The following is a 16,844-nucleotide window of genomic DNA, read 5'->3' on the forward strand; positions in this document are numbered from 1 at the left end:
TTGCTGAGAGTTTCGTGTCTGGATCAGAAGGCAGCTGGGAGAAGACTGGTGGAAGTAGGGAGAGGGTCTCAAAGCCAATTGATAAAGTGTCATACCTCTTCTAACAAGGCCACCTAATCCAGAAAGGTCACGCTTCCTAGTAATGTAACTCCCTGTAGGCCAAGCATTCAAACACAAGTGTCTAAGGGGGAAAACCTATTCAAAGCACCACAGTGAGTGTAGACAGCCTGCAATTCACAGACAGGTTCTCTTGATGATGTTGCCTTGATTAAAGGCTCTACCCTCAATTTGGAAGTCCCCTTCCCAGGAAAAACATTTGCAAACCAGACTTGGCTTTTGGACTCCATATTCTGCCATGAGTATGATTCATGGTGTACATGTTAATCTAGACTCAGTGGCAAGGGGGTCTCTCACCCCAGGAAGACCCACACCCAGAAGTGGAGCAGCTGTTGTTGGTTGCACAGAGGAGAATACTGGCAAAGACATTCTTCCTCAGATTCTCCAGTTGCAGGAATATTCCAGTAATGAGCTGGCAAGTCAGGAAGATGTGGAAATCCCATCAGGGAAACAGTATTGAGCTTCCACAAGCATCCTTACCAAGGTGTTGCCAAAATATGGCAGTGCCTCAGAGAGGATGACCTCATGGGAGTGCTTAAATTTAAATTCATCCACCACAAAGCTAAACGTGCGAAGGAGAGTAAATCTAGGGCCGAACATGCAATGCAGACTCACATTTCCCCAACTCCTCAGAAGCTGGGAAGTTGGCCATTTTGCCACTTTCCACTCAGCCTGGGGATTCTGCTTCTTCTCCTTTGAATCAGCCTCTTTCCTCGGGGTCCACTGTAGACTGCTTCTCTGCAAGGTTCCTACCAGCAAATCACTGATTTATTTCAATACATTCCTAAAATGAGGTTGCTTAATGCAGATGAGGAAACAGAATTTGGTTCTTTATGGAAGACCTGGAAATCAAGAGGGCCACGAACTGTCATGGAGCCACACCAGGATTCAGAGAATTGTGGTGTCAACCAGGATTACTTGCCTGTGCACAAGAGAAGTCTTCAACTTATCTGGGTGACAAGCAGTCCCTCAATTCCCCTCAACACCTCTGCAACTGCAGTGCACTGTATATCCTGGAGAATGCTCAAGGTGAGGACAGAGAGTGCTGGAAGGAGAATTGACGTCACTAATGCCAATGCTCACTCATTGGGCAGACAAGCTGCTGCCTCTGTCTGTGGTTCTCCATTGCTCTAGTAAAAAGGATTTCTTTGCTCTCAAGCACACAAAATTCATCTTCACCCTTATATACTGAAACCTCATGCAGCGGGAGTTTGCTGCAAATCTCGGGGATTCTGTTGTTTTGGCCAACGTGGAGGCAGGATGCTAGTAGGAGCACATGGCCTGAATCCTGCACACTGAACAGCAATAAGGACCATGAAATGTGGGAGTGTTCAGAATGTGTGTGCAGTGTGCAGGGATGGGTGCTGTCTGTGTGTCCCCATAGTCCTTTATGTATCTTTACATAAACAGAAAATAATGTTCCTCTGGCTTTTCCTATCATCCTTGATGCCATTCTCTTGGTGTTTCTATCCCTCCCTCGCTCATCCTCAGAGACTGTCACAATCCCTTTTCATAGTTCTTGCTGTTTCCCGTTTTAGGCAACTGTATCTTACTATCCCCTCCTCCACTACCCTCCACCTCCAACACCCTTTGTACTTCCCTGTTTTCTGGGGTGATTCCACAAGAGAGGGGGGAGTGCACAATGCACCTGCCAGGGAAAGACTCAGGGAAGTAGGATGCCCATTCTTTGGGGGAGTAAATCAGTGGGTGGTATGGCTCTGTCACATCTGCCTGTGTTCTCTGCTTCCGGAGAGTTCTCCATACTGATTTTCAGGGTGGTTACACCTTGGTGTCTATATGGTTTTGTTCAAGAAGGATTTAATATAGACCAAGCTTGCCTCTATTTTGCTATATGGCTGAAGCTGGCCTTGAACTGCTGATCATCCTGCCTCCACCTCTCATGTGGTCAGATATTCAAGAGTGGCAAGAGCTATTAACAACAGCTACCACTGGCCAATAAATGTGAGTTTTTCAGTTGTTCCAGAGATGAGGACCTCGGCAGGCTGGTGATTGATGATAAAAAGCTAAGCTTTGACAGTCCTCAACAGGATGAAGCGAGAGTTTGGAGCCACTGTATTCCATTCTGTGCACCACACATGCCATGCTTGTGGCACAAGCCTGTGAACCCAGCTCGCAGAGGAGACAGGAGGATCCAACGTCCAAGTTTTCAAGGTCATCTTCCGATACTTTATGGTCATCTTTCCATACACATGAAGCCCCATCTTTGAATAAATGTCCTTGTTCCAGCATATAAAAACACTGACGATGACTAAGCACTCTTATTTGAGGTACAGAGGATGACTCAGTGGCACAGCTCCTGCCTGTCACCCATGGCATGTCAGCCTAGATTTTTCAAAGTCTAAGAGAGAGCACTGGGAGGATAGGAACCCATAAAGTGGAGCCTCCATATGGTGATGGCTGTGGGTAGACTCAACACCATGCATACAATATCCATTAAATATACTTATATTATTATTAAAAGGATATCATCAAGCAATGGTTATCATTTACAATGAGCGTGTGTAAACCCTGCAAATTTAATAATCATAGTGATAAGTTGGCCACATTTCTAACTGGAAATATAGCACTGGCTTCCATACTTCACATGCAATTTTAATTTTATATCTAAATAGGGAACTATGGATTGTGGAAGAGCACTGGTTAGCATGCATAGAAACCAGGAGAAGGAAGAAGAAGACGAGGAAGGGGAGGAAGAGGAGGAGGGAACAGGAGGAGAAAGAAGAGGAGGAATAAGAGGACAAAATTAAAACAAAACTTTGTGGAAAGAGCTGGCCACAACGCCTTAACACAAGGGTCACTGAAGATGGCAGATACATTGTTCTCTAAGAAGAGTGTTAGAGAGGAGCAAAAGTGCTCCACACTCACACACTCATGCACAGAAACACAAACACACACACACACACACACACACACACACACAGCCACAAAGACACTCACATGTACGAACATTCATATTCACACACATGCAAAAAACACACACATCACATATTTCAAGATCCAAGATTCATTCATGGTTGCTGCCGCCACGGAGAGCTCGTAGGCAGCACCCCACGAGCAAACTTGAGCCTCGGGACCGCAGGTAAGACCAACTTTTCTGCTGCAAGAGACCTGCCTGGTGAACTCAGGACACACAGAGGCAAAATTCCTCTAGGACCGCGCACTTCCAGTGTTTACCGGGAGTCCCAAACCCGCGGATCCCGGCCCACAGCAGCTCTCTGCTCCCAAATCCCGTGGGAGAGAGACCTCAACGCCTGGTCAGATGGTCACTACTGAGGCTGCAGAGCGGAAGAGACCACCAACACTGCCCACCCCTGCCCACATCCCTGGCCCAAGAGGAAACTGTATACGGCCTCTGGGTTCCCGTGGGGGAGGGCCCAGGAGCGGCAGGACCCCTGGGCCTGAGACACCGCCGGAACCTGAAGGGACAGACCAGATAAACAGTTCTCTGCACCCAAATCCCGTGGGAGGGAGAGCTAAACCTACAGAGAGGCAGACACGCCTGGGAAACCAGAAGAGACTGCACTCTGCACACATCTCTGAGGCCAGAGGAAAACAACAAACGCCATCTAGAACCCTGGTGCACGGAGGCTCCCGGAAACGGCGGTGCAGATCTTTCTGGTTGGTGCCGCCACGGAGAGCTCAGAGGCAGCACCCCACGAGCAAACTTGAGCCTCGGGACCACAGGTAAGACCAACTTTTCTGCTGCAAGTGACCTGCCTGGTGAACACCAGACACAGGCCCACAGGAATAGCTGAAGGCCTGTAGATAGGAAAAACTACACGCCCAAAAGCAGAACACTCTGTCCCCATAACTGGCTGAAAGAAAACAGGAAAACACGTCTACAGCACACCTGACACACAGGCTTATAGGACAGTCTAGCCACTGTCAGAAATAGCAGTACAAAGTAACACTAGAGATAATCTGATGGCGAGAGGCAAGAGCAGGAACCCAAGCAACAGAAACCAAGACTACATGGCATCATCGGAGCCCAATTCTCCCACCAAAGCAAACACGGAATATCCCAACACACGAGAAAAGCAAGATCTAGTTTCAAAATCATATTTGATCATGATGCTGGAGGACTTCAAGAAAGACTTGCAGAACTTTCTTAGAGAACAAGTAGAAGCCTACATAGAGGAATCACAAAAATCCCTGAAAGAATTCCAGGAAATCATAAACAAACAAGTAGAAGCCCATAGAGAGAGTCACAAAAATCCCTTAAAGAATTCCAGGAAACCATAAATAAACAAGTAGAAGCCCATAGAGAGAGTCACAAAAATCCCTGAAAGAATTCCAGGAAAACACAATCAAACAGTTGAAGGAATTAAAAATGGAAATAGAAGCAATCAAGAAAGAACACATGGAAACAACGCTGGATATAGAAAACCAAAAGAAGAGACAAGGAGCTGTAGATACAAGCTTCACCAACAGAATACAAGAGATGGAAGAGAGAATCTCAGGAGCAGAAGATTCCATAGAAATCATTGACTCAACTGTCAAAGATAATGTAAAGCAGAAAAACATACAGGAAGTCCAGGACTCAATGAGAAGATCAAACCTAAGGATAATAGGGATAGAAGAGAGTGAAGACTCCCAGCTCAAAGGACCAGTAAATATCTTCAACAAAATCATAAAGAAAACTTCCCTAACCTAAAATAAGAGATACCCATAGGCATACAAGAAGCCTACAGAACTCCAAATAGATTGGACCAGAAAAGAAACACCTCCCGTCACATAATAGTCAAAACACCAAACGCACAAAATAAAGAAATATTAAAAGCAGTAAGGGAAAAAGGTCAAGTAACATATAACGGCAGACCTATCAGAATCACACCAGACTTTTCGCCAGAAACTATGAAGGCCAGAAGATCCTGGACAGATGTCATACAGACCCTAAGAGAACACAAATGCCAGCCCAGGTTACTGTATCCTGCAAAACTCTCAATTAACATAGATGGAGAAACCAAGATATTCCATGACAAAACCAAATTTACACAATATCTTTCTACAAATCCAGCACTACAAAGGATAATAAATGGTAAAGCCCAACATAAGGAGGCAAGCTATACCCTAGAAGAAGCAAGAAACTAATCGTCTTGGCAACAAAACAAAGAGAAGAAAAGCACACAAACATAACCTCACATCCAAATATGAATATATCAGGAAGCAATAATCACTATTCCTTAATATCTCTCAACATCAATGGCCTCAACTCCCCAATAAAAAGACATACATTAACAAACTGGATATGCAACGAGGACCCTGCATTCTGCTGCCTACAGGAAACACACCTCAGAGACAAAGACAGACACTACCTCAGAGTGAAAGGCTGGAAAACAACTTTCCAAGCAAATGGTCAGAAGAAGCAAGCTGGAGTAGCCATTCTAATATCAAATAAAATCAATTTTCAACTAAAAGTCATCAAAAAAGATAAGGAAGGACACTTCATATTCATCAAAGAAAAAATCCACCAAGATGAACTCTCAATTCTAAATATCTATGCCCCAAATACAAGGGCACCTAAATACGTAAAAGAAACCTTACTAAAGCTCAGAACACACATTGCCACCTCACTCAATAATAGTAGGAGATTTCAACACCCCACTCTCATCAATGGACAGATCATGGAAACAGAAATTAAACAGAGATAGACTAAGAGAAGTCATGAGCCAAATGGACTTAACAGATATTTATAGAACATTCTATCCTAAAGCAAAAGGATATACCTTCTTCTCAGCTCCTCATGGTACTTTCTCCAAAATTGACCATATAATTGGTCAAAAAACGGGCCTCAAAAGGTACAGAAAGATAGAAATAATCCCATGCATGCTATGGGACCACCACGGCCTAAAACTGGTCTTCAATAACAATAAGGGAAGAATGCCGACATATACGTGGAAATTGAACAATGCTCTACTCAATGATAACCTGGACAAGGAAGAAATAAAGAAAGAAATTAAAAACTTTTTAGAATTTAATGAAAATGAAGGTACAACACACACAAACTTATGGGACACAATGAAAGCTGTGGTGAGAGGAAAACTCATAGCGCTGAGTGCCTGCAGAAACAAACAGGAAAGAGCATATGTCAGCAGCTTGACAGCACACCTAAAAGCTCTAGAACAAAAAGAAGCAAAGACACCCAGGAGGAGTAGAAGGCAGGAAATAATCAAACTCAGAGCTGAAATCAACCAAGTAGAAACAAAAAGGACCATAGAAAGAATCAACAGAACCAAAAGTTGGTTCTTTGAGAAAATCAAGAAGATAGATAAACCAGTAGCCAGACTAATGAGAGGACACAGAGAGTGCGTCCAAATTAACAAAATCAGAAATGAAAAGGGAGACATAACTACAGATTCAGAGGAAATACAAAAAATCATCAGATCTTACTATAAAAGCCTGTATTCAACAAAACTTGAAAAACTGCAGGAAATGGACAATTTCCTAGACAGATACCAGGTACCGAAGTTAAATCAGGAACAGATAAACCAGTTAAACAACCCCATAACTCCTAAGGAAATAGAAGCAGTCATTAAAGGTCTCGCAACCAAAAAGAGCCCAGGTCCAAACGGGTTTAGTGCAGAATTCTATCAGACCTTCATAGAAGACCCCATACCAATATTATCCAAACTATTCCACAAAATTGAAACAGATGGATCACTACTGAATTCCTTCTATGAAGCCACAATTACTCTTATACCTAAACTACACAAAGACCCAACAAAGAAAGAGAACTTCAGACCAATTTCCCTTATGAATATCGACGCAAAAATACTCAATAAAATTCTGGCAAACCGAATTCCAAGAGCACATCAAAACAATCATCCACCATGATCAAGTAGGCTTCATCCCAGGCATGCAGGGATGGTTTAATATACGGAAAACCATCAACGTGATCCATTATATAAACAAACTGAAAGAACAAAACCACATGATCATTTCATTAGACGCTGAGAAAGCATTTGACAAAATTCAACAGCCCTTCATGATAAAAGTCCTGGAAAGAATAGGAATTCAAGGCCCATACCTAAGCATAGTAAAAGCCATATACAGCAAACCAGTTGCTAACATGAAACTAAATGGAGAGACACTTGAAGCAATCCCACTAAAATCAGGGACTAGACAAGGCTGCCCACTCTCTCCCTACTTATTCAATATAGTTCTTGAAGTTCTAGCCAGAGCAATCAGACAACAAAAGGAGGTCAAGGGGATACAGATCAGAAAAGAAGAAGTGAAAATATCACTATTTGCAGATGATATGATAGTATATTTAAGTGATCCCAAAAGTTCTACCAGAGAACTACTAAAGCTGATAAACAACTTCAGCAAAGTGGCTGGGTATAAAATTAACTCAAATAAATCAGTAGCCTTCCTCTACACAAAAGAGAAACAAGCCGAGAAAGAAATTAGGGAAACGACACCCTTCATAATAGACCCAAATAATATAAAGTACCTCAGTGTGACTTTAACCAAGCAAGTAAAAGATCTGTACAATAAGAACTTCAAGACACTGAAGAAAGAAATTGAAGAAGACCTCAGAAGATGGAAAGATCTCCCATGCTCATGGATTGGCAGGATTAATATAGTAAAAATGGCCATTTTACCAAAAGCGATCTACAGTTTCAATGCAATCCCCATCAAAATACCAATCCAATTCTTCAAAGAGTTAGACAGAACAATTTGCAAATTCATCTGGAATAACAAAAAACCGAGGATAGCTAAAACTATCCTCAACAATAAAAGCACTTCAGGGGGAATCACTATCCCTGAACTCAAGCAGTATTACAGAGCAATAGCGATAAAAAACTGCATGGTATTGGTACAGAGACAGACAGATAGACCAATGGAACAGAATTGAAGACCCAGAAATGAACCCACACACCTATGGTCACTTGATTTTTGACAAAGGAGCCAAAACCATCAAATGGAAAAAAGATAGCATTTTCACCAAATGGTGCTGGTTCAACTGGACGTCAACATGTAGAAGAATGCAGATCGATCCATGCTTATCACCCTAAACAAAGCTTAAGTCCACGTGGATCAGGGACCTCCACATCAAACCAGACACACTCAAACTAATAGAAGAAAAGCTAGGGAAGCATCTGGAACACATGGGCACTGGAAAAAATTTCCTGAACAAAACACAGAGTCTTCACTCTCTATGCCCCATCTCTGTTATTTTGCTTTTGTACTAAGACAGAGCTACTGCTGCTCACTTACACCATCTCCAAACACAGTACAGGCACACAGCACCTCTTACAGGTGAGTGTGCCCATGTGCTTACCCACTGTTGTAAAGGAAACTTGACCAAAATACACATTGAACCTCACACAATAATGGTGAGAGAAATCAGTATAGAAGTTTGTTGTGGTTTGCCCTGAGTTATCTGTATTTTCATGCTAATTCCACTGCCCCAAGGACAGCTGCCTAGTCACACACTCAGGAATCAGGTGACTTCACCAGAACCTTCTCCCCATTGAATTTGTAAAGTACATGTGAGGGGCAGGTACAGGATAGAAGGAGTCCTGTCATTGGAGGAGAAGGAAAGATGGGCTGCAGAGAAGTTTGGAGGAAGAGGAGGAGACGAGAACAGAAAGGAAGAGGCAGGAGGGAGAGAGAGAAACAAGTGGTGGCAGGACGATGGATGCTGATATGAAGCCCTCGCTCTGTGGATTCACAGGTTCTTATTAATGTTCTCAAGGGATGGATGGTACCGGGCTTTGTATGTTAAAGTGGGCAATCATATGTTACCATTCGGTCAAAGGTTATTGTCTTTTATGGGACGGTTTGAGTGTAGGAAAGTGTGTGACTGCAAAAGACACTTGGTGGCCGAGGAGATGGGATGTGTTTATGCCAAGATATCTAGCATATATCTTGGGGCATCGCGGTATGGACCAAGCGGAATAAAAGACACCGAAACTTTTTTATTTTTATATTTTTACAATGACAGAAGTTCCTAAAATCAGAAGTGCCACAGGCTCGGGGATACCGTTTCTGAGAATGGACTCAAAGGATGTGACCTACACCCTGACAAGGAAACACCTGCACATCCATGTTGATTGTGGTTCTACCAACAACAACAAGACAATTGGGTAGTTAAAATACATAATATTACCCATTAAAGGTGCTATTAGAGTTTGCTAACTTAAAAGATTGCACGTTTAAAGAAAAGAAGCAAAACATTACTAGGCACTCCTATGATAGAAATTTTAGTTCTGATTTTCCCACATTCAATCTTTGTTCCCATCTTTATTAAATTCGATATTTATTATTTACATTTCAAATGTTATTCCCTTTCCCGGTTTCCAGCCAACAACCCCCTAAGCCCTCCATCTCCCCTTCTATATGGTGTTCCCTTCCCTATACTCCCCCCATTACTGCCCTTCCCCCAAGAGTCCCATTCACTGGGGGGTCCAGCCTCGGCAGGACCAAGGACTTCCCCTTCAACTGCTGCTCTTACTGGGCTATTCATTGCTACCTATGGAGCTGGAGCCCAGGGTCAGTCCAGGTATAGTCTTTGGGTAGAGGCTTAGTCCCTGGAAGCTCTGGTTCGTTGGCATTTTTGTTCATACCCACATGCATTCTAATGATTAGGACATGAATTTTATTATCCTTAGCGTTCTATTCCTGAAGACAATCAAACTACATTGTATGTGATTATATTAAAAAATGACAAAGCTAAAACTAGGAGAAAAATGAAAGTTTACTGTCTGACAGGAGTAGAGCTGTGATCACATAATGGACAAATATTAGTCTACAGAAAAGCAGAACCCCAAAAATAATCCCTAAGAGAAAAACACGAGTTCCACACAGAAGTGCATTTTCTCAAAAACCAAGAACCTGATGGACTCAGGGAGATATCCTTCCAGAAGAAAAGGTAAAGCGTAAATTTGTGGTTTCTTCAGAGACCCAGGAAGGTGATAATGTTTTCTGGGACTGACCATGAAGAATGCTTAGCTTCAGCACACACATAAAAGAGTATTTGGGTAAACCAAACACAGGTAAAAGGTTGTTTTTCTATACTAAACCCATGAAAGGACACGTGATGTTTAGAAGGAACATTAATATGACCCTAGAGACAATGGGATCTCTGACTTTGGTCTGCCTTACATTGCATTGCTGATTTCCTCCTGTGGATCCTTCTGAGAAGACTCACCAAAGAACCTGGAGGATTCTTGCTCTGTCATTTGACTTGGACCCCATTTGTGATACCCCCAGATTCTTCTGAATAGAACTAACCCTGTTGACTCATGTGTGGCACCTGTGAGTAAAGGGGACTGAAGCTGCTAACACATGTTTGTTGTTTACTAGGGAACTGGACTGAGTACAAGGAAGATTGAAATGTCCCAAAAACACTATTTCCAATCAGCTCCCTGTCCCCCATATCCTAATAACATTCCTCTTTCACTGGTGGGTGGAGGGTCAGAGGGGAGGGTGAAATCTTATAAAAGTAGGTTGAGCAAAATATATGCCTACACCGAGAAATACTGGTGCTCAGAAAGAAGGAACAAAATATGGACAGAGGTCTATTTGTGCCTGATACAGCAACAGGATTAGGAAGAAGGGAAAGGGAAAAGACACAGCAGGTAACCCTGGCATGAAGGCTGGGGAGGGGCAGTGGCACCCTCTCCCCTGACAGGGGCCCTTTGTGATATGGAGACCACAGCTGTGTGATGTGGCCTGAGCCCCCTTGAAAAGTCACATGCATTACAGCACAGGTCAGTGGCCTGTGAGCTGCACTGTGATTCAGAAGATGGAAAGATTTCTCAATCTGATGAATAGCATTATTTACTCATGGGTGAGCCCCAGCACTATAGACACAGCAATGGACATGAGCATTGCCATTCTGTGTGGAGCTGGGCTCTTTTTCCTACTGACTCCCTTCCTGAAAAACCTCCCTGTGTCACCATGTGAAAGTGAAAAGGACATCACAGAGGTGAGGAGAACCTTTTTTCACATGGAATAGAAAGGCAGTCTGGTCACAACTGCTCCTCTAAGTTTTCATAGACATGGAGGTGTAGTGACAATTCTGGTATTAAAAAACATAAATATAAGAATTTATTTTTAAAATTCTGGTGGGCTTTAAGGGGCTCCTTCAGATTGTCCACAGTAACAGTATTGTCACATGATCAAGGAGGAGCATGAATTTGTCAACAGCAGATAGTTTCATTGTTCTTGTGACTTTTGGAATTCTGGGAAATTTTTGGAGTGTATATAAAAGCTAGATCCTTGTGAGGCTTGGGGGTACTCGTTTGTTGGGCATTGCTATACCTTTCTGGTGGTTGTGGTTTGCTTACTAGTTGTGCAAACAGAAGAAAGAAGAAGGTTTCCTGGATATCCTGACAGTAAAGATCAAACCTTCACCAAGAACATCATCCCCCATAATCAGCAGAAAATAGTCTAAGAATAATGTCTCCCCCTTACCCCTCGTTCCTTCTCATTTATCTAGTGTTAGGGGGTAGAATGGGTGGGAGAAAAAAGCTAGAGAAGGATGGAAGTAAGAAGAATCAACAAATTAGCTAAAATCTAGCAACAGACAGGTAAAGGGAAATCTCCAGAAATACTCTGAATGGGATAGGCGGAAGGACATACTTGAGTGTTGCTCTGAGGTTTCTGCCTGAAGCTTTCACACCATTGGTAAGAGGATGCAGTAGGTCACTAAGTAGGACTCTTGCTACTTGGGCAGACTGCATTTCTGAGTTGCTGAGGAAGCAGAACAAGCTCAGCGCAAGGAAATCTGTCCTCTAGTCAGGTGCTTGGTTTCAATTGTGTTGAGCTGATGTGAAGCAGGTGATAAGACCACGGCCACAGATCAGGGCTTGAGTCTCCTCTCCTCTGAGGAAGCAGATATCACCTGACAGACCAGAGCCAGCTGCATAGTCTGAGGAACCCTGACTGAGGACATCTGTGGTAACTGTGGCATAGGAAGCCCCTTTTCCTGTCTTTGCAACAGGCTAATAAGGAGATGGATTTATGTACAGTGTTGAAGAGGCAAGTAGGGATGAGAGAGATCTCCCTGGGAAATTAAAATTTCATGTACAAAAGGACTGAAGACAGCAGGCAGCTTGTTAATGGGAGTGAGGAAGAAAGGACCCCAGTTAATTTGTGTGGTTTATAAATGACAGGATGTGAAGATGAGGCAGAGACAAACCAGGAAGAAAATCGCTACTCTAAAAGGTAGGCTACTGTTTCTCAGGGTTGAGATATTAAATCTACCTGCCCCTGAGTGACCAGGGTCATGATGAGAGACATGCTCCCAAAGACATGACGTGCAGCACAGAAGAGTGGCTGCAGGGAAGGAACATAGATTCAGAAAACACCCAGGTTTTGTGATAGAAAGGAGCTGTGGTTGGCCTGGGATGGGTGCTGCACATGGGAATGTTGTTCAAGGCACTGGAGTGATTCTGTGCCCCTTATGGGGGAATCACATATCCGCCTGAAAGCAGGGAGCTTCAGTTCTCTAAGTTGCAATTCTCTTTCAGATAACTGAACCTGTGACCCTTACCTTATTGTAAGAGGAATGACAGGAGTGGAGGGGGGAAGGAAATTTTTAATGGATAGATACACTCCATCCATTCCCCTTGTGCACACTCAGTGTTCTGTCCTTGCACTATGGGAGTTGAGCATTCCATTCTTAGCATGGGGAGTCAAGAGAGAGACGCCTCAGTCCTGGGTGTTCTCATTCCTCATATTTTTTACATGACCATCTCCAGGTTGCAGAGATGCTGCAAAGAATGTGGAAGAGACCAGGACTCCATCACAACCTATGAAAATGTAAGAAATATTTGTCCTGTGGAATTTTTCACGCCAAAATGTGAGAGGAAGTTCTGGGCATCCTCATAGTGAAGATGCTATTGCAGGTTGGGATGGGAAGACAGGCCTCTTGGATATCACACTAAGAGACGGGGCTTATGGAGGCGATGAGGCCCTATATGGCTATTTGTGCCATAGATACACAGAGTTGTGGACCTCTTGTACTTCTGATGGGGGCTGATGCTTTTGCGTCCTATCTTTTGCACTTCTAGCGAGCAACTTCTCCAGGACTCCACACCACATCCCTGGTTGAACCGTCTTCAGAAAATGGAACACCTTCTGATATTTCAGCCATTGTCTCATCTCAATTGCTTGGAGTATCTTATACACAAGGAATTTAGTCACATTTTCTGGGGCATATCCACTCTTTTCTCTGAGTCAGTTTTGGCTGCTCCCAACATCCTCAGAAACCCTTCCTTAGCACAACACAAAACCCTCAGGTTTCATGATGCCTGTCGCCCTGCTGCCCAAGTTCCTTCCAGGGAGCAAGGACTTCCAGAGTGTTCCCAAGAACAGCCATTGCCTGCACAACTTGTGACACCAAGCTGTGACAAAGCCCCAACTAATGCAAATCATCCCAAGCTCTACACCAATCAAAACACCTCCTTATTTCAAGAGACAGGCCTTTGGAAAAATACGTCCTACCACTGACAAAGGTATACCTGTATCACTATTAATGGAAAACCATGCTTGTCAACATGGACAGTATTGGAAACACACCAAAGGTGATTCAAGAACATCAGGCAGTCTTTACGAAACCCACTCAAAACTTGACCCTAAACAATGAGTCTGTCAGGTCAGGCTCCGTCCCTTGGGAGCATTGGCAGATGGCCCATAAGAATGAGGGGCCACAGAATGAAGGAAAGGAAACTAATGTGGGACAAGAACAAGGAACCCCCATCACATTCCTCTCATCCTGAAAGTTGACCCAGCTACAGGGAAATTTTGTAGCAAAAACTGATAATTATTGCAAGAGCAGGGCTCAACTCTCCCAACCTGCCCAGCACTCCATCCTCAACCACAAAAGTTACATGTGGAACAAAATGAAGGGGACTGTGCCCATGGGAGTACCCTTACAGGAGGTCACAGAAAAGAATGAAAAATATACCACCATCAAGAAGGGCACTGGTTTAGGGGGCAAACACCTGCCTTGCCCTTCCATCAGCAACCTTGAGAAGGGGCTGAAATTTAGGAATACCACACTAAGGACAGAAAAGCAGCTTTTTTGTAAAGGCTGCTAACGATCATACCTGCCTCGATTCAAAAAATGAAAGGAAGCCACAGTCAAATTGTATAGAACTTCCAGTCAAACCCAGAAGGAAACCATATCTGCATTTCCTTGAGGCAAGCGATCTCGCCACACCTGGAGTTCCAGCCTCAAACCTTCCCCAGGTTGTGTTTCCCTCCTCAACCATCTGTGATTTCAAGGAGGAGTACTATTCCAAGGCTGCCATGATCCTGGAACATTTGCATCACCAGGACCCAGGAGGGACAAGTGTAGAAAGTGCCTCAACTGCCAGGCTAGAGAGTCCTCTGTGGAAGCACTCAGCTGCAGAGGTGCAGGAGAACCAAAGAGGCCCTTAACCTGATGCAAGTCATTGGCCCTCAAAAGTCTGACCAGATCCATTTCAGACATATCTGAGTATTCAGCAACTTGATTTTTACCTCCAGGCAAAAACCCAGCAGAGCACAACTGTGGAATGAAGTGAAACATGCAGTCTCCAAATAAATACCAATACAAAAATTGACAAGCATCCACCAAGGAAGATTTCAGTATGAGGACTCAGCTCATCCCTGCTGTCCTGTAATAGTGCTTGGTCAGGATGAAACTGTCCCACCCTCAGCAGCCAAACCAAGCAACATAATGGAGGTGAAAGAAGAGCCATCTGCATGGACAGTGAGTCTGGGACCCAGTGAGAGTCACAATGGCCAAGCTATCGGTATCAGTGCCAGGGACATTGGATCTTTACACCCCAACAAACATCCTGGTCATCTGCAAACACCTACCCTACAGCCCTCAGAGGACTCGGTCCAAAATCCACAATCACACAGTAAGATAGACCTGAAATCAAAGGAGCAGGCACAGCATTGGCCTGTGAGACACGATCCAGATGTCCCTAGTACAGTACACCCTGCCAAGGTCAGCTTGCTTTCAAAACCCTGGATGCATAGCTTCCAGAATACATGCCAAAACCCCGTAAATACCCTGGGTTTAGGTGATGTCTCCAGGAGGAGACATGAGAGGGTAGAAACTGGAGAGATATGTGTCCCAGAGGAAAAACTCGAAGTGAAAGATTTCAAGGGGTCCCATCCCCATGAAGGGAAGCAGATTACTATAAGATCTAGAGCCATAAGCCAGGGAGAAAGGCTTCGAGGAGCAAGTCCTTCCATCCCAAGCTCCACCCAGATCAGGGATAGAACCAAGACTTGGATACCAGGGAAAGGGGAAGTTACTTCGAAGAGCTCTTGGAATAAAATCACAAGGAATGCTTCAAAATATGGAGGTTCCAGCACAAAATACTTAGGGCAAGGTGATGCCTTAGAGAATGTTCTCCCCACAACAGGTACGGAGCAAGTACAGGAGATGGTAACAAGAAACAAGGTCCTCTACAATATAGTAGCTGAAATATAATCACTTGTGAATGCTCTGGCCCAGATCCTAGAAAACACTGAAGAGTACCGATCATCCCACTCTTCTATGACTCTGCATGAAACAATCCATAACAGAACAGTAAACAGATTGAGCTGTGGCCATGTCAGCCCTGAGATCAATAAATATCCCTTCACATATACGGATATTGAAGTCCAACTACAGTCAGGGATCGAACCCCAGAGAGCCTGTGATCAAGATCTGAACCAAGGTGAGACAGATATCGGGTTTGACCAGCTCCCTGTCCCCAAGGGAAGTGACTTTCCTTCTGAGTACAGGGGAATTGGAGAAAAGCAGGAGTCAGGTCTTGCTCACCAGAGATTCTGTGACCCAAATAAAATCACAACAAATGTTGGAATGGTCTGCTGGCCACATAGCAGCTTCATGGGGCACAACCATTCCTTCGGATATAGAGAAATCAGAAACAAACACCAGCCAGAAATTGTCCATAAACCCCTTTTCCCACATCAAACTACGAAGAAAGGAACGGGCTGTTGCCGTTCTCTGAGTCCCATAGAGAAATTTCCAATCAAGCACGGGGGAAATGACTGCTTAAAGACTTCAGTTGCTGCCCAGCAAGCCTCTCACACCAGGTAGACCTCATCAGGACAGGGCAAGGAGGAGGAGGCTCTGGCCATCATTTTTCAAGAATATGTCCCATCTGCCCATCCATTGTGTCCCCCATGCTTCCTGGTAATAAACTTGGTTTTGTCCCTGCAAAGAAAGGGTTTTCTTTTCGGAGCTCTTCCTCCTGCACTCATGGCTCCTTCCCAGATAGGAGCTGCTTCCTTGTAAACACTCCTGCCTTTCACCACAGTGGATTCTGTCGTATAGTGACGGAGCAGCATTTTTCTGCCTCAGTGCAGTTCATGGAGAAGACAGGGCAGGTGGGAAGGCACAGTCACTTTGAGGTGTCTTTGTCACACAATACATCATTCTACAGCCAGTTATAATTTTCTGTCACTGTAAAGATAACAAAACACTACATTTTTTAGGATGAGCCAACCATGTAAAGACCCCACCCAGGTCTATGTCCCAATGTGTTCCCTTCATTTTCTCACCTTGATGATTGTGTCACTGTACACACAATGTGCACATACAGTAACCACAAACATTTCCTCCTTCCTACAAAGGTAAAAGCTCTCCCTACATTCCCAGGACAGACATAGAGAATACCTATCCCAGGAGACCTTACTCACATTGATGTAGGCTGAGCCCATATCAGTACTTATAACAGCCTGTT

At 44.0% G+C, this 16,844-nt stretch overlaps 1 protein-coding gene across 1 annotated transcript; it reads left to right on the forward strand.

Annotated features, from left to right (window-relative positions):
• Positions 1 to 10,842: 10,842 nt before the first annotated feature.
• Positions 10,843 to 16,326, forward strand: LOC134482689 (spermatogenesis-associated protein 31-like). The gene is made up of 4 exons (XM_063276943.1): positions 10,843 to 11,074; positions 12,264 to 12,315; positions 12,852 to 12,912; positions 13,164 to 16,326. Exons 1-4 carry the CDS (start codon positions 10,892 to 10,894, stop codon positions 13,600 to 13,602), a joined length of 735 nt encoding a protein of 244 aa, XP_063133013.1. The 5' UTR covers positions 10,843 to 10,891; the 3' UTR covers positions 13,603 to 16,326.
• The last annotated feature ends 518 nt before the right edge of the window (positions 16,327 to 16,844 follow it).

The sequence above is a fragment of the Rattus norvegicus genome, chromosome 17 (genome assembly GCF_036323735.1).
Source record: "Rattus norvegicus strain BN/NHsdMcwi chromosome 17, GRCr8, whole genome shotgun sequence".
Classification (NCBI taxonomy): domain Eukaryota; kingdom Metazoa; phylum Chordata; class Mammalia; order Rodentia; family Muridae; genus Rattus; species Rattus norvegicus.

Excerpts from the sequence above, each read along its gene's own strand:
- LOC134482689 (XM_063276943.1), top strand. The coding sequence starts at position 10,892 with ATGGAAAGATTTCTCAATCTGATGAATAGCATTATTTACTCATGGGTG. Across the intron at positions 11,075-12,263 it reads GTGAAAAGGACATCACAGAG|GATGTGAAGATGAGGCAGAG; the intron begins GTGAGGAGAACC and ends TATAAATGACAG. Across the intron at positions 12,913-13,163 it reads CCATCACAACCTATGAAAAT|CGAGCAACTTCTCCAGGACT; the intron begins GTAAGAAATATT and ends TTGCACTTCTAG.